This window comes from Callorhinus ursinus, unplaced genomic scaffold (assembly GCF_003265705.2).
Source record: "Callorhinus ursinus isolate GAN/ISIS: 27379988/994484 unplaced genomic scaffold, GSC_fseal_2.0 scaffold1, whole genome shotgun sequence".
Classification (NCBI taxonomy): Eukaryota; Metazoa; Chordata; class Mammalia; order Carnivora; family Otariidae; genus Callorhinus; species Callorhinus ursinus.
The window spans coordinates 92,995,540-93,020,479 of NW_027397063.1; the positions used below are offsets into that span (position 1 = coordinate 92,995,540).

The window sequence follows — 24,940 nt, forward strand, 5'->3', positions numbered from 1 at the left end:
AGTCTACAGCTGTAGAATATATTAATGCCCAGGACTCAAAATGGAGTCCTTTTGGGCTGGAGTGGGAGATAAAAATGGATTGGGCCCCCACTCAGAAGGAGCGTCACATGCAGACGACAGGCGACACGCTCCCCCTTCCAGAGTTTTAAGTCTCTCACTGCAATCCCAGAGATCATCCCAGAGTCCTACGTCCCAACAGGGAAAGAAAATGTGTAGTTCTCTGAAACAAGATGAAACATAAAACCTGGTATTTCAGGAAGCCAGTTTCTTATGAAATCCAAGTCATCATTTTATTTACTTTGCAACTGTTGTTTTTGAAGGTGCAATCCAAAAGCAAAAATAATCTGTGAGCACCACCTTGTGGAGAGATCTACAACGACCACATCAATCTTTACTCACTGGACGCGTATTTAAGGCACCGGTGCTCGGGAGAGAGAGATAAACAGACAAAAGTCCCGGGGTTCATGGCGCTTAGTTTCTAGTGGAAGACAGAAAATAAACAAGATCAGTAAGTGAAATACATGGGAATACATGATGTATTAGAGGGTGCTGAGTGCCATGGAGAAAAACAAAGCGGGGCAGGTCAGGGTATGGGGACTGCAATTTAAAATTTCATGGCCAAAGAAGGCCTTACAGAAAAGGTGGTATTTGAACAAAGGCTTGAGAGAAAGGAAAGGGGCCAGTCATCCAGTTACCTGGGATAAAAGCTGTGTAGATAGAAAGGCACACACGAAGCCATAAGTGGACATATGCTGGGCAAATTTGAGGAATTAGCACTGAAGGCAACACCCAGAGCAAGTGTGGAGTAGATGGCAGGAAAGTTCGAGAGAAAGCGGGGGGCACGTCACATGAGACCTCTCTGGTCATAGTAAGGATTCAGCTTTGACTCCAGATGAGACAGGAGCCTGAAGAGGCTGTGAGCAGAGAGAAGTAAGATGATCCAACTTTTTTTTTTAACAGGATTGCTTTGCTAGAAGGAGCCAAGGGCAGAAATGGGGGATACTGCCTTTAGACCCAAGCAAGAGTGGTGCCTGCCCCAGGCCCCATGCTTTAGAGGGTTCTGCATAAAACAAACACACAACATGTAAATTTACGATAGGGCCCAAGGCACCATTTTTAGAGATCAAGGCTCAATTCTAGCACAGCACAGCCTGCAGTCTTAAATACGTATTTCTACTACTACCCTGGGGAAACTCTTCTCCGCACCTCTGGCCTAATGTGCATCAGATAAAAGATGACCATCTCCAAATGCCATCGAGGCTAATGGGTTGTACTGCTGCGAACATAGGAGATGGACACTGCTTTGGGGTGTGCGCAGAGCTTGAGCAGTGAATGTGCTTAATTAAGTACAACTTATCAACTTCCTAAGATTATATCTCAGTTGTGCTGAGCATCCATTTCCTTGCTCTCTTTGTGTTCCAGTTTATCATTCTTGAAAATTACCTGGTGTTTACAACAGTTGCATGCTTAGTGGCTGGAAATATTAAACAATTCATATCGCCCTAAATTTGTATTTATGTAGGTCCAGACAGAAAATTCATGATGCATCTAGATTCTAGAATATTGTGTTGAGACGGCGAAAATGGCAATAGAAGTGACCGCCGTTTATATGATAAAATTTAAATATTTGCAAAACTGTTTACAATAGTGATAATGCATTATGCACAACCCCAATTACAATTTCTGAACATGATATGTACAATTTGTGGTTCATTTCCAGACCTTATGGCTAACTCAGCTAAACAAACGTTCACCAAATTGAAATTAACTTTTAAAAGTTAATTTCTTAAATACAATGATTCAACAAAAGTGGTCTAATTTGGTCAAAGTATCAATAGAACATGAATTATGTGGAAATCTTGATCATGAAAACATGCATTTTGCTAAAACTCAGTTTTAAAAATAACATCTAGAAGATAAAGGTATAGTAATTCATGAATTAACATCTTTCTCTTACAACTCATTCAAATATCACCTGCCAGACACACACAATAGTAATGCAGTCCTATTTGATGTTTCATTAACTGTCAGTCATAAAAACTATAGCTTTTTCTTTCACTTTTTCAACGTAAAAATATACATTAAAGCAGGAGAATAGAACATATTTTAAGTAAGTATATTTTAAATGTATATATAAATCTCAAAAGGGAATCATGTTTTTCAACATTTATTTGTCCAGCAGAGCAAGACCATCATCCATTTCCCAATTTAACTCACTAAGCCTTGCAAATGTATGTAACTATAGGCCTTCATTGAACCAAGTTCCATTTGGAGTCAATAAATTAGTTTCTTTTAAAAATGAGGCCGCCAAATTATTATATATTCACAGTCATTAAATATTCATACTACAAGTGAATTCCCAAATACTCACCTGTTCACTGAATAACCAGAATTAATTATTATAGACATGATGATAATGAAGCCAAAGAATTTATCCAAATTAAATGTCCTCCCATGAAGAAAGGAAGGCTGAAATTTTAGATCAATAGTGATTTAATTTCACTCTTGTATCTTTGGGGGACATTTAGTTTTTCTAAATACAATAATCTGATGAGCGGCTGGATCTTTGGTATGACTGAGCAATATCTTTATCAACTTTCCTTTATCTTTTACCCAACACACAAGTCCATCTAAAATGGGGTATTTTTATGGGCAAACCTTTACAGTGACTCATTTTAAAGACAGTTTAGCTAGTCTTTAGCATTCTTTCTGTGTATTCTCCCTGAATTCTACTAACAGGGGAATAGCTCCATTTTGTTGGAAGGCAATCCTCACAGTTTCTAAACATTTGAGAGATACCCGCCCATCATGTGTCACTTGTTAGCCTTACACTCACACAGAAAAGAGTTCCACACATTGATATGAGATATAGAAGATATTCAGTAAGAACATATTTATTAATTACAGATGTCAATCATATTTCCATACAGATATTACCTAAATGGCATGAGAAATGCCATTATAATGCTAAATGAAAAGAAAGTTAGCTACAAAGTTAATAGATACGCGCTTTCAAGTACATATAAATATATTCTTTTAAAAAGGTGATGTCTTAAGGGATACCTGGGTGGCTCAGTTGGTTAAGCATCTAGCTCTTGGGCTCCACTCAGGTCACAATCTCAGGGTCGTGAGATCGAGCCCCACCTAAGGCTCTGTGCTGAGTGTGGAGCCTGCTTAAGATTCTTTCTCTCTCCCTCTCCCTCTGCCCCTTCCCCATTCTCCCTCTCTTGCTTGCTAAAAAAATTTTTTTTTTTAATTTTTAAGAAAAGGTGATGTCTTAAGATAGGCATAATAATTGACTCTAGGGATATCATTTCTTCTTACATTTTCTGCATTATTTTTATAATTATAAGAAAAATAATGAGTCACTCTTTTTAATCGTGCTACCTCATGTTGCCTGACTTATTCCACTGAACCTAAACTACAGTGCTGGAGACACGAGTTTATGGTGACATTCCAGAATTTTCCTCTGGGTACAAAAGGAACCCGGTAAAAATGCTGTCATCCTCAGGGCTGACATATACCCCGTTCCAATCTTTTGAAACTTCCAACCAGACTTGGTCCCCTGCACTTAATTTCAGGATGACGAGAAAAGAGGCCTGGTCTATTTCATGAGCAGAGAGCGTTTCTCTGGATTTGAACCTCTTCCTATCCCAGGCCACCAGGCTGACGTGAGCGGGTCGGCCCCTCACAGTGACATGGTAGGAGAAAACATACGCCCCAGGAATACTACAGTTAAATTTGCCGGTGATGGGGTTGTAATTCCCTTGGTCATTATAGAGAACCTTGTCAAATTTGATAGGGATGTCGGGAGGAGGGAAAGGCTTTGAAAGAGCAGCACTGAAAGCTGAGCGCTCGACTCTGGCTGCCTCCCCCTTGGAGCCTTTGAGGCCCCGAGAGCCCTTCTTGCCAATAGATCCTCGGACCCCTTTGCTCCCAAGCTCACCTTTTGGCCCTGCAGGTCCCACAAGACCAGGGGGACCTAACTCTCCCTTTCCCCCTTTAACCCCCGGCTCCCCTGGGGCCCCGGGCAGGCCATCTGGGCCACCTTTGCCTTCCGTTCCAGGATCTCCTTTGCTACCTTTTTCTCCTTTCAGACCCTCCTCCCCTTTTTCTCCTTTCCCCCCCCTCTTCCCAGACTCTCCGCAGTGGCCCTTATCCCCCATCTCGCCCTTCTCCCCCTTGGCCCCAGGCTCTCCGCTCAAGCCTGGTGAGCCCGCAGCCCCCCGGGCTCCTTTATCTCCTCGGGTGCCGTTCGCACACGTGTCGCCCTTGGAGCCTTTTTGTCCCTTCACTCCTGCCAGTCCGATGTTTCCTCTATCCCCCTTAGGACCAAGGCCACCTGAAACGGAAAATTAAAACAATGCTTAAGGATCGCATAGACTATGAACAGAACCCTATCCTCACCGAGCTCACGGGACAGAAGCAAAACCTCGCGCCTGGGACCGGAGACCTGACTCTTGCGGCGGCCGCGGCTGTGCCGTTCACATCACACTGCTCTCTCGCACGGGGAAGAGTTAACGCCACCAAGAAGCCAGGGCTTCCATTTAGAGCTCATAAACCTAGTTCTATCTGTCTTTCACTTTTAAGGCACTAAAGAGTTTCGAACTGTAGTGGCCCATTATAGTCCGTTACACTTCGCATTTTGGCCCCACCCAAGTGTTCTCCTAAATCTCCATCACGCCCTTCCAAACCCAGCATCCTACTGGCAAAGAGACGGAAACCCACAAAGTTTCAGGGATCCCGTATCCCAAGGACAGCCAGACTGAGGTCACGAGTTCAGACGCTTGTATCTAGTCTCCAAACTACCAGACCGGTATTTGCTACACCCCAGCAATCAGTAGTACGCTGAATTATTAGAATAATAGCAATTCATATTCCATCTTACCTCCCGGATAACTTTAAGCACAAGCGGGAAGAAAATTGGGAGCTATGCTGTACACATGCCTGTACAGGATAGGTATAGTCTATGCTCTACCTGGTTCTCCAGGTTTTCCTGGGTATCCTGGAACTCCACTTGCTCCTTGGTCCCCACGTTCTCCCTTTAACCCTGAAATGATACCAAGATTACCTTTCTTCCAACTATAGTACCCATGATGTAACTAAGATCCATTTCCCAACCATGTCACATTCCAAGGCGTCCCTTACCAAAAATGCGTAAAGGTAAAACCACATGGAAAAATGATATATTGAGCATCATTAAGAATATTTTGTCCCAGTTGATGGTAAAACATTTAAAAGAGATTTGGGGATAGTGCCAATCTCTTCAAACAGAATTCAGCTTTTCCACCCCACCCCACCCCCACCCCACATTCACATAGCTTTTCAAATCTCTCATGAAATTCATGACATTTTGCCAGGTGTTACTTATGTATGTGTTTGTGTTTTTCTTCTCATGAATTCTGAATGACACTGAAAACATCCCCTTCTTTATATTCCCCACAATGCCTAAAAAAAGAGTGTCACCACCATGTAAGTTTAAACAAAGAGCGCAATATTCTGCAGTTAGCTAAAACTAATCATATCAAAAACCTTTCCAGGAAAGTAAATATAAATATAGATACAAATATAAATATAAAGTCCTTGACATAGAACATAAACGAGAAACCAATTTTCATTTTGTTTGGAAAATTTTTCATACACACTTTGGACAAACCGTAGAAGTGTGAGAATTTATGTTTGAAAAGAAATCTAAACATGCAGGTTTTTAGATATTTGCCAGAATACCACAAAGTGGATTTTCATATTGGGCATGGCTAAAGGCCCATCCTGTTACAGTACAGCCACACTGAATTTATTTTAATTATAAATAATAATAGTTAACTCTTATTGAGCATTTCCTTCGTACCAGGTAATGTTCCAAGCTCTTAACATGATTTTTTAAAATTTAATCCAGCCTTTTAAATTCAAAATGAATTCTTATTTGATATTAATACAGCCTCTTGTATAACAGGGAGGCTCATATAACAGAGCACATGTCATTAATTGGAACATTTTTCACTTACAAAAATTTATAGCATCTCCCTTCAAGAAAGGTAGAGCAGATCTTTTTATCACAGAAAAAAAAACTGAGGTATGAGGGGCACCTGGGTGGCTCAGTCGGTTAAGTGTCTGCCTTCAGCTCAGGTCATTATCCTGGGGTTCTGGGATCGAGCCCCACGTTGGCCTCCCTGCTCAGTGGGGAGCCTGCTTCTCCCTCTCCCTCTGCCACTCCCCCTGCTTGTGCTCCTTCACTCTCTCTCTCATACAAATAAATAAAATCTTTAAAAAAAACTGAGTTATGAAAGTTTACAAATTTGCATAGAGTCAAACATGACCGCATATAACACTGGTTGGCATCAATTTGCCAACCATGTTATTTATGATATAACTAACTTTTTTTGTTTTATTTTGCTGGGGAAAAAGAAATCCTAAGTCAAGTTACAAGTCATGAGAAGAGACTCCCCCAGATTTCACAAGACCAACTAGAGAAATTCCACCATAAGCTGCTCAGCAGTTTCCTAAGTAGCTAATCCCCTCCCATTACCATTCCACATAAAATTTACAATTTGGAAATTAACCCATAGGCCATCAGGAAAATGTCTGGATCCCTTTGGAGAGAACCGAACTCTGAATGGAAGTGAAGGACCAATTCTATTCCCCATGCTTGTCAATACTCATATGCCAACCATCACTGCACAGTTACTCTGGTTCTCAAATTCATTTAAGGAATTTAACTGCTTACACTGGATGTACTTAATCAGGTTGTGGTTAACCAGAGTTGCAGTCATTCAACTCATTTATTTTTCTAACTTTCAGTCTTAACCAAGAGTCCAAGCTAAGTCTGGAAGTAAAAGGAAAGTAAAGTTGCCACTTTATAGAGACTGGCTGAATGAATTTCTACTTTTGATCCTTCATCAAAGCATATTCTTAAGAACCTTATCTTATGATACTTCCCTGTTTTTTCTTCTACTTCCAGAAGTCTAGCTTCCAAAAAGTATGAATCACTGGGGAGGTTCATCACTCATCTTTATTTCACAGGGTTTTCTGCTAACATAATACAGCCACAAAAGGATTAAATGTTTCTGAGAATGAAAATCGCATAACTGACAGGTGTGAAGTAGCTCTCTCACCTTAGCATTTTTTTGAGTAATTACTTCGCTGAATGTTCTACCAGAAACGAGTTAGACAGTTCCTGAGCCATGTGGAGGGTGATGTATAGATGATATTAGGTCTTTTGACATGTGACACTGAGGCTAAAACATTTAACTTGATGGATGGATGGTATTTCTACAGGCTGGCAGTATTCACTGAGGAATTTCTAAATGTCGCAGTGAATCTGCAACCTTCCCTCAATGTCTTGAAGCACTTAGAGAACCAGGGATTTCCCAGGGCAGGACACCCTCCTGGCTGATACATCTGTGGAATTATAGAATTTCTGAGCTGGAAAAGATCTATGAAAGCACACATAACCACAAATCTTCTTTGCTGGTAAATAGGGTATAAGTAAATATCTAGTCTATTCCCCCTTGGTTTCCAGATAAGGTAAAGGTCCAAGGTCATTCTTACAAACTCGATTTCTTTCATTTTAATTCAGTCCTCTTTTCCCACCGTAGGCATTGCCTAGATTTGAGCGAGCCAAAGGCCATGTCCTGTTCTCCTTAGCAGAGATGCTACCCACCTAAACAGAATGTTCTATAGGATTGCCTGCTGTAGTTAGTTCTATCTAATACAAAATTAATTTGTCTCATACGGAAGAGCTCACTCAGTAGTGTATAAGTGTATAAGCCCCCCCTCCCCCCCCCCAGAGACTATGCCCTGTGGCTCCCAGTCACTAGGTCACCTGTGTGGCCAATGAGAGATAGAAAAGATGTGTAAGAGCCTCTGTGTATGCAGGGGGAGGGAGATGGAGAGAAAGAGAGAAATGTTACCAGGAAAGTGTAAAATTTTTCAACAGGCTATATATAAAGTTAAGTAACTTACAACATGCTTTACCAAGTTTTTGCATTTTTAAAAGTGGTTCCACCTACAGGACACCTGGGTGACTCAGTCGGTTAAACATCTGCCTTCAGCTCAGGTCACGATCCCAGGGTCCTGGGATTGAGTCCCACATCAGGCTCCCTGCTCAGTGGGGAGTCTGCTTCTCTCTCTCCCTCTGCACCTTCCCCCGTCCATGCTCTCTCTCTCTCTCAAATAAATAAATAAATCTTTTAAAAAATTGTTTTATCTGCAAGAATATGGTATTTACTTTGCAAGTTGCTCGCCTGAAAAATGATGCAGAACACATCTTGAGTTTTGACATGAAATCAATATAATTACCTACCCTTCTCTCCTTTTTGGCCTTTTGGACCTTGGGGTCCGACAATTCCTGGTGGCCCTGGGATCCCCATATCACCAGCCTCTCCCTTAAGACCTGGAAATGAGATTTAAAAATCATCAGGATAAAAAAAATTCTCTTTTGAAATGCATTAGTTCTGAAAAAAAAATTTTTTTAAGCAGTCATTTTATTGAGACCAATGACTGTCAGTGTCCTAATAATAAAATCTGGGTAAGAATAGGGGCACCTGGGTGGCTTAGTCGTTAAGCATCTGCCTTCAGCTCAGGTCATGATCTCAGGGTCCTGGGATCGATCCGGGCATCAGGCTCCCTACTCAGCAGGAAGCCTGCTTCTCCCTCTCCCACTCCCCCTGCTTGTGGTCCCTCTCTTGCTGTGTCTCTCTGTCAAATGAATAAATAAAATATTTTTTTAAAAAATCTGGGTAAGAATAAACTACTACATAACTCTCAGGACAATATTTTTGTCTGATTTGTAATTTCGTACTACCTGAATAGATAAATTGAGCCCATTAGTACTTGTCACTGGATTCGTGGCAGCAATCAAATGATTCAGGGAAGCAGTGCAATATCGAACAACAAGAACAAAATGATTATCTGGCTCTTCACTTCACGTGGACCACACTTTCAAATTGGAAGTAAAACCACAATACCTAGCACTTTTGGTTTTCCCATTCACTCGCTTATGCAATTCTTCAGGAACTATTGCTGAGGCACCCATACACCAGTACCCTGCTAGGTGCTTGGCATCAGCCATCGACATCCAGCTGTCCTTTCCCTCATGGAGTTGAGGAAGTTATCACATTGTAGTTAGTGATGTGAAAGAAAATAGGAAGGTCCTAGTATAGATTGTGGTAAGAGAACTAATTTATGGGAGCGGAGGAGACATCCCTGAAAAAAATGGCATTAAGCTAAGATCCAATGAACAAATTAGGATTTTCTGAAGCAAAAAAAAAACCATAGATGAGTATTTCAGGAAAAACAAGTGTGGAAAAGACCATGGTGTTTTCAAGAAACTGAAAAAAGAGCAGAGTGGGTACAGCTAATGATCGGATGAAGGAGGCTGAGAGGCAGGCTAGGGTCACATGGTGCAGGGCTCAGACGTCATTGGGTATCCTGTCTCATCCAGGCAGTGCAGGTCCTTTCCACTTACCTGGGCCACACAGGGACCCTGAACCTAGGATAATTACCCTTCCTGCACGCCCAGCCCTGTTCGAGCCATAGGAATTCTTTCACAACCCCTGATTGGAATAGTTTATGGCTACGTTCATTGGAAGTTAACTATAGAGATAAGTGAGCTCAATGAAATTGTACTATTTCCTCTTAATTTTTGTAACTAAGGCCAATGGAATGGAGAAAATTATATTCAACAGAATTTTTCTTTGAAAAAACACTACATTTGTTTGGAAGAAGGTGCTTGTGATGGAGGTTAAAGCCAAAGGCAAACTCAAATAACCAAAGGTGGTGATTAAGTTCTATGTAGAAAAAGAAGGAGAGCAGAGAGGAAAGGAGTGAAGGAATGGGCAGTGCAGGCAGAAGCAAGCAAGATGGCCAGTTGCGGTCCACTGTGCAATGTCTCCCTTCCTCACGAGTCCCAAATGCCTGGCATGGTTATACCACTGAGGGAAATAAAAAAGGGCAGTGCCCAGGTTGGCACAGGGAGCACATGGAAACCACATGGGAGGGCACAAGGGGCAGCAAGGCTCCCTCATCCATCTAGGTGACACATACATGTGCGTGAGATTGGTATAAATACTGTAAGGCCGGACATATGGGAAGAGCAGGGGCTTGATGGTGCACAAACCAAATCTGACTCCACATTCTACACTTAGAGGCAGTATAACCTCTAGAATTACCTAAAACTCTTGGGATTGTGATTAAATCATTCACTAAAATGCAATAATATTTTTAACAGTTTGTGTAAGATTAGATACAGTAAAAAGTGCTTAATGGTTCTTGGCACATAGTAGGTAACTACAATTATAACTCAACTAAATGAGAGAAGCTGGAGATAAAATTTCACACAGAATCTTACCTTTGCTACCTATTAGCTATATCTGTACAGTTTAAGACATTTACATTCAGAAACTATTAGGCTTGTGACTTTTAAAGTCTATAGTTAGTATCTACATTACAGGGGATAATGTAAATGTCATGTATGCCATGTGTTGTGTGTGTGTGTTCATGTGGCCAAGAACTGAAAGATAATGAAGAAAAAATTAAAATAGTTGTGTTTGAGTAGGTTCATGTTCATTTTCATTTTCAAGTTTGATTAATGTCCCTCTTAAGCTGGATCTCTAATTTTTTAACAAAACAGTATTTTTGAAACACTGGAAAAGCTAGAACAAGTGTCTATGAATCTCAGAAACAAGACCGTATCGGGCTACTTCCCAAGATAGGAAAAAGCTCCTATTACAGCTACTGGAAAAAGAAACACAGTTTATTCAGCATTTACCCTATCCCAGGTACTGCACTGAGCCTTTCTATATATATTACCTCATTCCGTCTCTTGATGACCCCATGAAGTTGGTATTATTCTTATCCCATTTTACTATTTTGAAAACTGAATACAATAGGTAATGAAGCTTCCCCAAGGTAGGACTGTGAGAGACAAGATATTCTGAGCTCTTAAATACTACGCTCTGTGCAGAACCAGTCAGACCAAAATATATGAGCCCTCCAGGCAGGCAAAGAATTTGGCACGTCTCCAAAATATTTGTCCTATGTATTTAAAGGAGAGACTCAGCTCGGAGAACAGCCCAGCTAATCCACTAGTCAGTAAAACAAAAGCTCTGATGCAACAGACCCATGGCCTTAGAAGACAGTTTAGCAACCAGCGGTGTTTACTTGACCATGCCCTTGGGGGTCTTCACCCCCCAAGCAGCTCACCAGCCAGATATGATACTAAGAGAAATTCTGGTAAATGTAATTTTCTCAGTATCATTGCATTTCCAATAATGTTTCAGCAACCCAGAAATCTCTGAGCCCTGACCACTGCCCAGCAACTGTACCCTTTAATTCCAGCTCTGCATGAATACTGATCTCATTTCCCAAAAGGTTCCTATTATAAGATGAAATGAATGAAAAGCTTAATGAGGATACACAATTCCTGATTTTATAACTTTAAGTTCTTTAGGCAAGACACAACAGATATATCTATATAGTCATTTTTCCCCCAGGGGATAGCAAATTTGAAATTGACATTCTGATCTCAATTTTACCTGAGTTCTCTGCTATATGACATGTAAAAGCTGACATGTATTACAGTAAAATTCAGCATATGCATCATGTATATATTAAAGGTATCTGGAATTTTGAAATACGTAACCATGATCTTCAATGGAGAAAACTGTGGGGCAAGGATACAGTGTTGCCTTGGAATTTCAATGAAGAGCCAACTGAATCCTGCCCCTTATTCTCCACCTCACAGACATGCCATTTCTAATCCAAACTACAAAAAGCACTCCAGAAACCCATCAGTCAGCACACACTCTAACTAGACAGCAGGATTTTCATTTACCCTTTTTATATCAGCCATTAATGAGATAACTGTACTGGTAGGAAATGCATAATTTGAAGAACCGCATGCCAGCACTTGGGTTGGTCGCCCAGTTTCTGCTCTAACCAGCACTGTCCAATAGAAGTTTCTGCAGTGATGGAAGTGCTTGTATCCATACAGCCCAATATAGCAGTCATTGGCCACATTCACTACTGAGCATTTGAAATGTGGCTAGTATGACTGAGGAACTGAATGTTTAATAGTAATCTTTATGTTTATTTTTATTAATAGCCACACATGTGGCTAACAGGCAACACAGCACCCATTTGCATTTGTTACCATGTTACACCTAAGCCTGTCACCATTTGTAGGACACGTAGAAACCCTCTGGGCAATTCTGCCTCCAACCCACCTCTCAGCTCCAAGGATACCCAGGTAACAAATATGGCTTTGGGTATTGTCAAGTACCTGGCTTTCCAGTCTCTCCGGGTTCTCCTTTTTGCCCTGGTACAAATGAACAACAATCACAGCAGTTGAAAAAGAAATCGGCCGTGTCAAGAGTGAAGTTTTCAAAGGGGAAGAGAGTGGTAGCGCCAAAGGCAGACTCTAGGGCTGGGGGGCTTGGGGTCGGTTCTGCCATTTCAGCCGCTTCCGTGAAAGGAATTTCCTCTTCTTCCGGAGCTGGGCCACTGGACGGCTTGAGACCCTTCGGCATCTCTTTTCCCTCAGATTTCTTTGTAAATTTGGTAGGTGGTGTGGTCTTTGCTACTGTGTCCATACCAGCGATCACCAAAATAATTAAAATGACACAAAGCCAAGAAAACATCCACATATTTGAGGCTGGAAGAAAGATATAATGGGAATAAATACACCTATTACATGAGATCCCAATGCAATTAGTAAGTGATATAAACATATAAGAAGGAAATATAGAGTCATATACGAACCATAAGAATAAACATTATGCATAATATTGAATGATATTTTAATGTATTTTAATGCAAATATATGCTTGAATCACAACAGGATATTTTATTTACTTAAAGTATTTATTATAAGGAACATTTTGCTTCAGTTCTCCTTTCTGGTTGTTTTCCTAGCACTACATGTTCTAAAATATTGTTCTCAATCATTCAAATTATCTTGCCAACTAGTAAACATGATCTATAATAAACGCAACACGACTTAATAGCTTATACACCCTGTGGAAAACAAATATGTATAATTTCCTGACTGACCTCACTCAGATTTATAGGAATCAAATACATTTGTATTAGAGGGAGATGAAAAATATTGAGCTAGGTAGTTTACTCCAGCAAACTCAATTATTTCAAGAAAAAATACTGGTGAAAGGGTTCTTAAATCTACTAGGGCTAATGGTCCTGTTGTGAGAATAATTTTTTAGAATCTATTGTAATAAATGGAGAGAGAGAGGGAATAAAAAATCATAAACTTGAAAATATGCTATGTCCTTAGATTCTTCACATGTCATTTAACTCTCCAATTCTTTGCTTTATAATTTGAGGAGTTTTTCTGAAAAGTCACATTGATCCTTGTATTACTTTAGTGGGGCAAAGAGTGACTCTTATTTTTTTTTAAAGATTTATCTATTTATTTGAGAGAGCGAGAATGAGAGAGAGTACATGAGAGGGGGGAGGGTCAGAGGGAGAAGCAGGCTCCTCGCTGAGCAGGGAGCCCGATGCGGGACTCGGTCCCGGGACTCCGGGATCATGACCTGAGCCGAAGGCAGTTGCTTAACCAACTGAGCCACCCAGGCGCCCAAGTGACTCTTCTTATTAAGGCTTTTATTAACCAGAGGGATATGATATAAAGTTCCCAAAGAAGTGAAATTGTGAAGTTCTTAGTGGTGTGGTACCCAGCAACTCTCAGCAGTCCAGAGGCTGCTAACAGATGGCCAGGGTTAGAAATGCATGTTTTCTGGTTGGAAAAAGGAACAGTACAAGGGTAAAGAAAATGGAAATAAGGACAGTGATAACACCTAGTATGTATAGAGCTCCTACGATGAGTGGGTGCCTTACATTCATCAATCCAATCAGTTCTCAAAACAGCTCTGCCAGGTAGAAGACACACCACTGATCGCCTTCACGAATAAGGACACAGGAACCGAGAGGTTAAATGCCTCAATCAAGATCACACAATCAGGAAGCTATGAATTCAGAACTGAAATCCGGGGCTGTTTCACTTCAAACCCTCCACCCTTTCCCATGAATCACGTGGCATTTATAAGGATGAGATTAAAGAACAATAAATCCAAGCATAGGACCAATGGAAGAGCTAGAGAGGAGACAGAATAAGTCAGAACAGATGAGAATGGACAATGACAGGATGTTACATTTCTAAAATCATATAAAAATCCAAAAATGCTTACTTTCCTTCAAGTTGTCTTTGCTACCATATTCATCCACTCAGCCAGTATTTACTGAATATCAGCAATGTCACAAGCACTGAGAAACAAACATAGGCCATGGTCTCTGTCCTCAGGGACTATACAGTCTACCAGCAAAGATGAAAAACAACAAAAGCAGAGAAGAAAGTATGAAGGGCGAATGATCACACTGCATTTCCCCAAATACAGAGCCCATGCCCCTTTCTCCCCCCAGGCCCCTGCAAGAGTGAGCACATAAACCACGGTTACCAAGCATATCTATCCAACTCTCTCTCTCAAAATAAATAAATAAATATTTAAAGAAAAAAAAAGAATGAAACTGGACCACTTTCTTACAGCATACATAAAAATAAACTCAAAATGGAGTAAAGACCTAAATGTCAGACCTAAAACCATAAAAATCCTAGGAAAGAACACAGTAATTTCTTTGACAATGGCCATAGCAACTTCTTTCTAGATATGTCTCTTGAGGTAGGGAAACAAAAGCAAAAATAAATTCTTGGGACTATGTCAAAATAAAAAGTTTCTGCACCGTAAAGGAAACAATCAATAAAACTAAAAGGCAACCTACAGAACGGGAGAAGGTATTTGCAAATGACATATTTGACAAAGGGTTAGCATCCAAAATATACGAAACATACAATATACACACACACTCCAAAAAATAATCCAGTTAAAAATGGGCAGAAGACAGAATAGATATTTTTCCAAAGAAGACATAACAGACAGCCAACAGACCAAAGATGCTCAACATCACTCATCATCAGGGAAATGCAAATCAAACTACAATAAGATACCACCCCACACGTGTCAGAATGGCTAAAATCAACAACACAAGAAACAATAGGGGTTGGCGAGGATGTGGAGAAAGCGGAACCCTGTTGCATTGTTGGTGAGAATGCAAACTGGTGCAGCCACTCTGGAGAACAGTATGGAGGTTCCCAAAAAGTTGAGAATAGAACTACCCTACGACCCAGCAACTGCACTACTAGGTATTTACCCAAAGGATATAAAAATACTAATTCAAAAAGATACACGCACCCCAATTTTATAGAAGCATTATCTACAATAGCCATATTATGGAAATAGCCCAAGTGTCCATCAACTGATGAATGGATAAAGAAGATATGAGATAGATAGATGATAGATAGATAGATAGATAGATAGATAATAGATAGAATGATAGGTAGATAGATAGATAAATAGATAGTCATAACAAAGGATGAAATCTTGCCATTTGCAACCACATGGATGGAGCTAGAGAGTATTCTGCTAAGCGAAATAAGCTAGTCAGAGAAAGACAAATACTGTATGATTTCACCCATATGTAGAATTTAAGAAGCAAAAGAAATGAGCAAAGGGGTAAAAAAGACAGACAGACACACAGATAGACCAAGACTATAGAGAACAAACTGCTGGTTACCAGAGAGGAGGGGTGGGGATGGGTGAAATAGATGATGGGGATTAGGGAGTGCATTTGTTTTGATGAGCACAGGGTAATGTATGTAAATGTTGAATCACTATATTGTACACCTGAAACTAATATTACACTGTATGTTAACTAAGTGGAATTTAAATAAAAACTTAAAAACTCAGGCACAGAGAAGTTAAGTAGCTTGTCCAAGCACAGTGTGAGTAAGCAATAGAGTTACAATTAACATCTAGGCCCATGTGACTCCAAATCAGCCTATGCACTTTGCACTGTGCCACGCTGCCTGGGGATTAATGTGTGATCATTGAGGCTGCAGAAGGAACTAAGTTGAACCCTTCATGGAGCTCAACTCTAGGCCCTTCAGTAGAAGAAAGTGATTTCCCACAGAGAAGAAAGAGGAACTTAAAAATGGGAGACATGAAGAAGAGAGATGAGAAATCTGGTTCTGACAGTGGAACGTATTAGTGTGGAGCAAACAAAGTTACAGAGGGAAACAAACACATTCAACCAGAAACTAAAGAGCTACAGAAAAAAATGAGCAGAGCAACTAATACAAGGAAGGTGCTCAGTGTCCCTATTTGGGAGTGTGAATTGTCCTCATATATGTTTTCCCTTGCATTGTGGTTTCCTGCTTCCCAATTTAAATATAGATGTTAAAGGATAATACAGTTGGTACCTTAAGACTATGATGAAGGTTCCCAGGAATCAGAGATGAGGAAAACATAAAGCCCTTTGAAAAACAGCAAAGCAAAAGTTGATAGCAAGCTGATGGTACATATACATAATTCTTTTTAATTGGAATTTTTTCATGTTTATGCAAATACATAAAAACCTAACCAAAGAAAACTTCCACAGTGAGTTAAGCAAGTAAGGACTTCTGACCAAATTTTAAGTCACAGTAACAATAAAACATAACTCAAATGCTAAGTCTGAAGTTTAATGCAGGTATAAATCTTAAGAGAGGGATTAGAAGTAGATTTAAAAGGAGGTTGAAGTCGGGCGCCTGGGTGGCTCAGTTGGTTAAGCGACTGCCTTCGGCTCAGGTCATGATCCTGGGGTCCCGGGATTGAGTCCCGCATCGGGCTCCCTGCTCAGCTGGGGGTCTGCTTCTCCCTCTGACCCTCTTCCCTCTCGTGCTCTCTGTCTCTCACTCTCTCTCTCAAATAAATAAATAAATAAATAAATCTTTAATAAAAAATAAATAAATAAATAAATAAAAATAAAAGGAGGTTGAAGTCCCTGATAAACACAAATACAGTAAGCCTTTTTACTCATCCTGAAGATCAGTTACTCATCCTGAAGATCAGCTGGGCTATAAGCATTTCAAGAGCAGGAAGTTAGGTTCTGTGTGTGTGTGTGTGTGTGTGTGTGTGTGTGTTCCCAGTGCATAATGTTTGCCAATAATATGTATCCCATAAAAGTTTGCTGAACCAAAATGAAGTAAATGCAGTAGATTGCATTATATTCTCCAATTTTCCACTCTTCCCTGTATTCACACTCTGATTTTGCATCATCTCCCACAAAAGAAATGAGGTCTATACTCCAAACTCTTGACTTTGAGTTCAGCCATGATGGGACGTCAGCCAATAGAATGAGGTGAAAGTGAGAGGGTGCCATTTCCAAGCCTAGGTCTCAAGAGCCTTTATGTGTTTCCACTTGCTCTCTTGCACTTTTTGGTCATTTCCACGAGAAGGATGTACATGACCAAGCTTGCTGGTCACAGAGAAGGATGAGAGACACGTGGAGTAGAGCCGCCTCAGGTAAGTTGCCCTAGCCAAGCACAATCTGGGTAACAGTCCCCAGCTGATCCATAGACACATGATGAGCCCAGGTGAGACCAGATGAGGCCAATCTAGATCAGACAGCCCTCATGAATCCCACAGACATATGCCAGTTATCTACCATTGTGCAACAAACTACCTCAAACTCAGTGGCTGAAAATAACCATTTTATCATAGCTCACAATTTCATGGGTCAGGAATTGGGCCTGAGACATCAGGCTTAGGATCCATGAGACATCAACTCAGGATCATGCAGCGGTGTTCAGCTAGTGCATGGGCTAGTCTGGAAAGGCTTCACTACAAGTCCAGTACCTTGACAGAAATGGAAAAAAATTGGGCTCTTCAACCACCCAGTCTCTCTAGCATGCCAATCTCAAGATTGTCAAATTTCTTCAGTCATGCCTTAGGGCTCCCAAAGAGAGTATTCCAAGAACATGGAAGTGGCCAATCCACTTAGGCTATACCTGAGAATGGCACAAAAGACACTTTCATTAAGTTCTATTAGTCACAGCACTTCACAGAGGCCAGCCAGACTCAAAAGGAAGGGGGCATCAGCTCTCATTCTCAATAGGAGGAGTGCCAAACAATCTCTGGCCATCTTGAATCCACCACAGACACTCAAGCTATAATTTGTAAGCCATAGAGTTTTGACAATGTTGGCAGCAAAGGCTAACTAATACCAAGAGTTCCAGCCTCTGGCCTAACATCATATTTGCTGTCATTGAGACAAAACTGACTAAGCAGGCTCCAGGCAGCACCATTTTATCTTTACCCCGCAGCAGACCTCCTGTGTGCTCCTCCTTCTCATCCATCAGCCCCCACAGTCCTGGAAGTTGCACCCATTCACAGTTCCTGAACAGAAGCTGGGCCAACCCTTGTTGAGATGCTATCAGAAGGGATCTTGAAGATTCTTCAACCTTGAATGCCCCTTCTAACCTTGAGATTCTGTGATGTGGTTTTATAACAGTAGATATTTCATCAATAAGTGAAAATTTCTCATAACATAAAATTTCACTCTAAATTTAGGAGACATTACATTTCTTCTACTGATAAACCTTTCTCTCTCATTAAGATAGAGCCCATGCTTGGGAGGATGTTCTTTGAAGATCTGTTAGTTCTTTTCCCAATAAAGGTAGGTATTTACACGGACTTAAGAGTCTACATTTGTAAAATGACTTGGCAAGTTTCATGCTGAGGCTAGGGCCATGGATTATAAAGAAATTTAGGGTATTATGCTAAGCGAAATGAGTCAATCAGAGAAAGACAATTATCATATGATCTAACTGATATGGGGAATTTGACAAACAAGGCAGAGGATCATAGAGAAAGGGAAGAGAAAATGAAACAAGACGAAACCAGAGAGGGAAACAAGCCATAAGAGACTCTTAATCTCAGGAAACAAACTAAGGGTTGCTGGAGTGGTGGGGGGGTGGGAGGGATGGGGTGGCTGGTGATGGACACTGGGGAGGTTATGTGCTATGGTGAGCACTGTGAATTGTGTAAGACTGATGAATCACAGACCTGTACCCCTGAAACAAATAATATATTATATGTTAATAAAATAAATAAATAAATTTACAATGAAACCATGAAAAAAAAGAAATTTAATAACTGACTAGCAAGTACTATACAAGTACTATACAAAGCCACTGGCTTTGTAGATAGTCAGTTATGAGTAAGTAAGTTCAGCTCTTCTACTTACTAGTCGTTTCATTTGGAGCAGGTTACTCTATGTCTCTAAGTCTTGGTTCCTCAATTCTAAAATGGAGATAATAGTAGCTTCATTTTGTGTGGTTGTGAAACTTAATGAGATAATGCATGAATAGCTCTTAACACAGTGCCCTTAGTAACTATGGGCTATTATTTTTAGTGAGGATTAGATCTAATGAAATTAACTAGCCAGAAATAGTATTTCAAAATACCATGGCAGGTATTTCCTAGTCTCATGCTGTGTCAGACTGGCATTTGGCCCCATTTCCATCTTCTTTTATGTACTCCTCTCTATCTCAAGGACTCAAAGCCTGAGAAATACTTTTCCCAGAATCTCTTGTCATCAGGGTTCCAGTTTAGTTTAGTTTCTGACATTTAGTTTCTGACACTTTCATAAGACGTAGAAGACAGAAAAATAGCAGAAGCCATTATTCTTCTGCTGGCCGCAGTTGGAATGTATGGACTTTGGGCAGAACTGAAGTTTGGCACACCAACATCATTTCCTGTCTTGACTCTGTGGGTGGCTGTGACCACGGGCCAGGGTAGAAACTGCAGTTTTCTGCAGTTTCTACTCTGGGCATCAAGAACAAAGTCCCAGGGGCGCCTGGGTGGCTCAGTTGTTAAGCGTCTGCCTTAGGTTCAGGTCATGAGCCCAGGGTCCTGGAATTGAGCCCCACATCGGGCTCCCTTCTCTGCGGGAAGCCTGCTTCTCCCTCTCCCACTCCCCCTGCTTGTGTTCCCTCTCTTGCTGTGTCTCTCTCTGTCAAATAAATAAATAAAATCTTTAAAAAAAAAAAAAAAAGAACAAAGTCCCAATTCTCTGAAGGCTAGAGGCAAACCTGGCAGCTAGTGGCAGCCCTGTGCCCCTCCCCCCTTCAATGACTGCATTAGTACCCAATTACCTATACTAAATCCCAGATTTAATCCTGTACTTAATCTTGAATCCTGTATTATTCTTTTCTATTCGCTTTAACTCTATTTCTTTTATTATAAACTCCCAGCCTGTCTTATCCTATCTCATATCCAATCCTATATTCTTTTTCTTACTCCACCCACTCCTTGGCCACCCATAACAGCTTAATCCATTAGAAACTAACTGGATCCAATTATGTCCTAAAAAGTTTTGTCATAAGGTCCTTGCACAGGGGAGTCTGGGTGGATCAATGGGTTAAGCATCTGACTCTTGATTTTGGCTCAGGTCATGATCTCAGGGTTATGAGATCGAGCCCTGCATCGGGCTCCATGCTCAGTGGGGAGTCCGCTTGAGATTCTCTCTCTCCCTCTGCCCCTCCCCACTCTAAAATAAAAAATTAAAATCTTTTAAAAAAAGATCCTCCCACAATGTTTTGAGCCTACAAATGTAATAATCTACACCAATGTTGTATTTCAGGTGCATTCTTGAATGCTGATCAAAGTATAAATATAAAGACTTTGAAATAATTTAAGGCACGTGTATGTGTGTGGATCAGTTATCAGGCTACAAAAATGATGACCTTTTCTGACTTTATACAGAGTACTCTTCCCCCTCTGACCCCTCTATAGTTATATAAGATTCTAAGATGGACTTTTATGTATATAGCATTCTTTTCCTAATACTTTTAATTTTTCACATTTCATTATGACCGATATTCCATGCTGTGCTCCTTCTCATACCCAAGTTTCACATTATTCTTTCCTTTTTTCCATCAACAAATGTTTATTAAACACTGACTCTGAGTCAGACATTGTATTATATGCAGGAGTTAGAGCAAAAAATATCTGCTGTCATAAAGCTTACATTCTAACGACAGTGATAAATATCAGATGGCAAAAATGATCAATATTTCAGACTGTAATAAGCATGATGGAGGAAATAAATAGGGGTATTTGATAAAGAGTGACAGAGAAAGATTGTTTCAGACAAGTTCTTAGAGAAAGCCTACTGGAGGAAGTAGCCCTTAAGCTGATAGGAAAGCCTGAGGAAAGAGCACTGACAAATCAGAAGGAGCTAGTCACAGGAGGAGCAAGAAGAGCTTTCCAAGCAGCTGGATCCCAGTGCGCCCTGTCACAGAGAGAGCAGGAAGGCCCAGAGGCTCTGCATGTCTGGGGTGAGAGAGTGAGAGAGAGCCTGGCATGGTTTCCCCGGGACACACCAAGTAGCTGCTATATACTGTCATAAGGATTTGGGCTTTGTTCTACAGGCTATAAGAAGTCACTGAATGTTTGAGCAGTGGAGAGACCCTGGCTGCTGTGTGGAGGGTGGTTGCAGATGAGACAAAACAGGAAGCAGTAAAAGCAAGTGGGAGCTGTTGTAGTCCAGGCAGTAAGAGACACAGAGGCTCACATTTTTGTTGCCATTATTTCACAAATTAAAAAATCAACCCCTTCCAGAAAATAATCATTACTGTATTTAATATCTATCTGAAAAGTACATTTGCAACTAGTTAAATTGGAATTTAACTTTACAGATTGAGTCTAGAAGTTTTCTTAGAATTGTGGTATTAATATATATCACCTTGAGAAAATGAAGATAAGAGAGCACAGTAGGAGTCTACATGTGGAAAAATTCTTGAAGACTATGATTAATAATTATTTTCCCTTAGGAATATGAGATGAGGTTTAGTCGTTGGTCCAAGGTTTTAGTTTAAAATACACAATGAATCTGAGATAATTTCGCACTAGGCAGCGCAACCTAGACACACAAATGTTTGCATAGAAATGATGCTCGTTAACTTTTGTCTCCCTAAGACCAGAGTAATGAACCCCTAGCTGCTCTGAGTGGATTTTAGGAATAAAGTGAGATCTTAGCCCCAACTGCTGATAGAACTAGCTTGAGTGGGATGAACTGGGTTGGGCTGAGAGGCTTTCCCTGTGCTCAGTTATGGAAGGAAAAGAGGCAGGGTTCTAAGACGCATGAGCTCCAGTCAAGGCATGGGGATGACCTCAGGGCTTGCTCATCCTGCAGGGCTGTCGGCCTCCCCCATGAATTTCCTGCTTCAGGAATAATCCAAGGTAGAGGGAGAGTTAGGGGCAGCAGCTACAAGGGATCACTACCATCACACCCACTTCCTGTGTGGTCACCCTCAGGAGGAAGGTCCCAGAACAAGGAGGAAAAGGAAAATGGGGAAGGACAGTTGCTGCCGCGACTTCCTTCTCTGCTGGAGAGCTACATCCATCCATGGACCGATCTTACTCTCCTTTTCTTTGTAACATGCCTGGTGTTGAGCTCTCAATGCTAAGCAACCTCGAGGGAGGATTTCCGATCAGCTGTTTCCTTCCGCCCTGTTCTTCCAGGCAACTCAGACGGGCCTTCTAAAGCTCAGATTTTGAGCTCGTTCGCAAATGTAATGCCATCAAAGGGAAGAAGGAGAAATTTTGTAATGGTAGATTCTTATTTCTCACTTAATTTTTTAAGGGCAACTCCAGAGTGATTGTAATCAGCTCTGATAAGCTTTGCTCATCCCTTTGTGTTGATAGATGCAGCAAAAGCACCATCATTTCTGTTATCCAGAAGACACTACTTCTCCCAGAGTGTCTAAATAAGCGAATCCATTACAATTTTATTAAGCACATTGAATATCATATTACATTCCACCAAGTTAAATGTTTCTTGTATTTAACAAGGGGGCGGTAAAATAAAAACCTTTTCAGCATTTTTCTGTTAGATAAAAGGGATTGGCTTTGGTTCGGAATCTCACACTAAAAAAAAAAAAAAAAAAGTCCAGCAGCAAATGTGGATACTGGTTTTTTCCCTCAATGCATGCCACCACTTTCTGTTACTCCTCTTCTCCTCCCACCCTGTCTTAAATCAAGGCAGTATGACAGGAAGCAGAATGTTCCAAATGGCAAGTGAGGCCTGTGGCACAGGACTGGGTGCAGAAAAGGAACTGCACTCAGCAGAGCTGGGAGCAATGAAAACGGGGCAGGACAAAGCAATAATTCAGGGGACTGGTTGGTGGAAATGCAAACTCACCCACATGGGTGAGTAGACAGGTTAAAAATATACATTAAATTTAGACATAAAAATAAGTCCTCACTCCACATCACCAAAACATAAATGAAAGCTTTAAGGATGGGATTAGGCAAAGCCAAGAACAAAATTATTACAACTCCCATTTTCTTCACAGGGATTCCGAGTGTCCGCCGAAGGAGTTTTCCTACTTTAGGGATAGGGAGAAAGGAGGTGGGGAGAGCACAGTATGAACATCTACGTGCGCAGCTGGAGAATTTTCGGGCTGATGCAGTCCGCTGGTTGTAAGACAGCCAGGGGGAACAGTGTGTGAAAGGTGGGGGAACTGTGTGTGAAAGGTGGGGGGACTGTGTGTGAAAGGTGGGGGGGAGCAGTGTGTGAAAGGTGGGCGTCTGTGTGTGAAAGGTGGGGGGGCTGTGTGTGAAAGGTGGGGGACGTGGAGGAGATGCCAGCTGGCTATACTTCCTGCTCCATTTTTCTGTAAACTCACAACTCATCTAAACAATAAAGTCCATTCATTGAAAAAAAGGAAAAAAGCAATGGAGTCTGAACATGATTGAATTGTTCACTTATTTGTTTCTTAGTTGGTCCTGGTAGCAGTTAATAATCTATCAAAGTTACTGTTGAAAAACTGAAATTTAAAATTGACACGTGCTCAGAATACTTTTTGTTAATAAAGGAATTATGGCATGTTACTAAATCTCTGATGAAGCCAAACTGAGTTCCATGTTAGAAACTTTCTCCATGAAGCAGAGATTTCACTGAGACTTTCCTACTTCCTTGCTATAAATGATCTATATACCCATTAAATAAGGACACGTAAACTTAAGTAAACCACTTTACCTTTCTGGAGACCATGGAGAATGCCTGCTGTAGGGTATTCCTCTGTAGGTAATCACGATGGAAAAGGAGTAGTAGGTCCTAACTCCAGCTCTATCGGATCCATCAACAATTAGCCAGAGGTTCCCTAAGGGGAGGTTCTGGGGAAGCTTCAGGAAACAGAATCTAACAGATTGGAGGGTTTTAAAGAAAAGGAGTTGGTCTTTGAAGGAAGAGGTGGTTTTCAGATGACATGCTAGACACAGAATTTCATCACTAGCAGCTTACCTTCCATTGATAGCCTTGCTCCTTGGTGTTGAAAGATGTGTGTTGCTCCTTTCATCAGCCTACTCACATGCTCAGATGTAGGGAACTCAAATACGAAGTAAAACTACTACAAATATGGCATGAAAGAAGTGCTTTATTACAAAAATATTTCCAATTACCAAACTTCTGCATGTCTTTAATTTCTGCAATGTGTAAGATCCTTCCCCCGCCTTTTTTTTTCAACCCAGGATTCTGAACCTACTCCAGTGCTCTGACCCTCTCATAAACAGACATTTGGAAAGGCAGAAGTTTGTCAACAGACATTGTGTACATCCCAAAATATATCAGTCCCTATCCTGCCCACTGGAATCTGAACTAGTTCTGGAGCCATTAAACAATTTAAATCAAGCTTAGAGCAGGCACCATAGAAATATTTTAATCAGAAGTTACCAAGAGAAATCAATCCAGGCCTGTAGGTATTGGAGTTAGTTCCTACCCTGTCTCTAGTTCTCAAAAAATTCTTGAAAAATCCTTAGTTGCTCCTCACCACTCAAAAGGCCATTATCACTGACCTGTACCATCATTTTAAAAGGCAGAAGCATCGAAGGATATAGGCCACACCGTATTTATCCGGGTTGTGCTGATATGCTGATCCTAGCACCTTCCTGCTTTGCTCAAACTTTGTAATTTGGCATTAGGCTCCAAGACTTCATTGTGGATCTGGGCTCTGTTAACTCCATGAGAGGGAGCCCTGAGCCTGGGT

General features: G+C 40.9%; 1 protein-coding gene across 1 annotated transcript in view; it reads right to left on the reverse strand.

Annotated features, from left to right (window-relative positions):
* Positions 1–3,443: 3,443 nt before the first annotated feature.
* OTOL1 (otolin 1) overlaps positions 3,444–24,940 on the reverse strand; it is a 78,150-nt gene continuing 56,653 nt past the window's right edge. Inside the window, exons 3-6 of the mRNA XM_025879478.2 lie at positions 12,281–12,652; positions 8,303–8,392; positions 4,979–5,050; positions 3,444–4,342 (exon numbers count right to left, since the gene is read on the reverse strand). Of these exons, the coding sequence (XP_025735263.1) occupies positions 3,444–4,342; positions 4,979–5,050; positions 8,303–8,392; positions 12,281–12,644 (1,425 nt within the window). The 5' untranslated portion in view covers positions 12,645–12,652. The remainder of the gene's footprint in view (positions 4,343–4,978; positions 5,051–8,302; positions 8,393–12,280; positions 12,653–24,940) is intronic.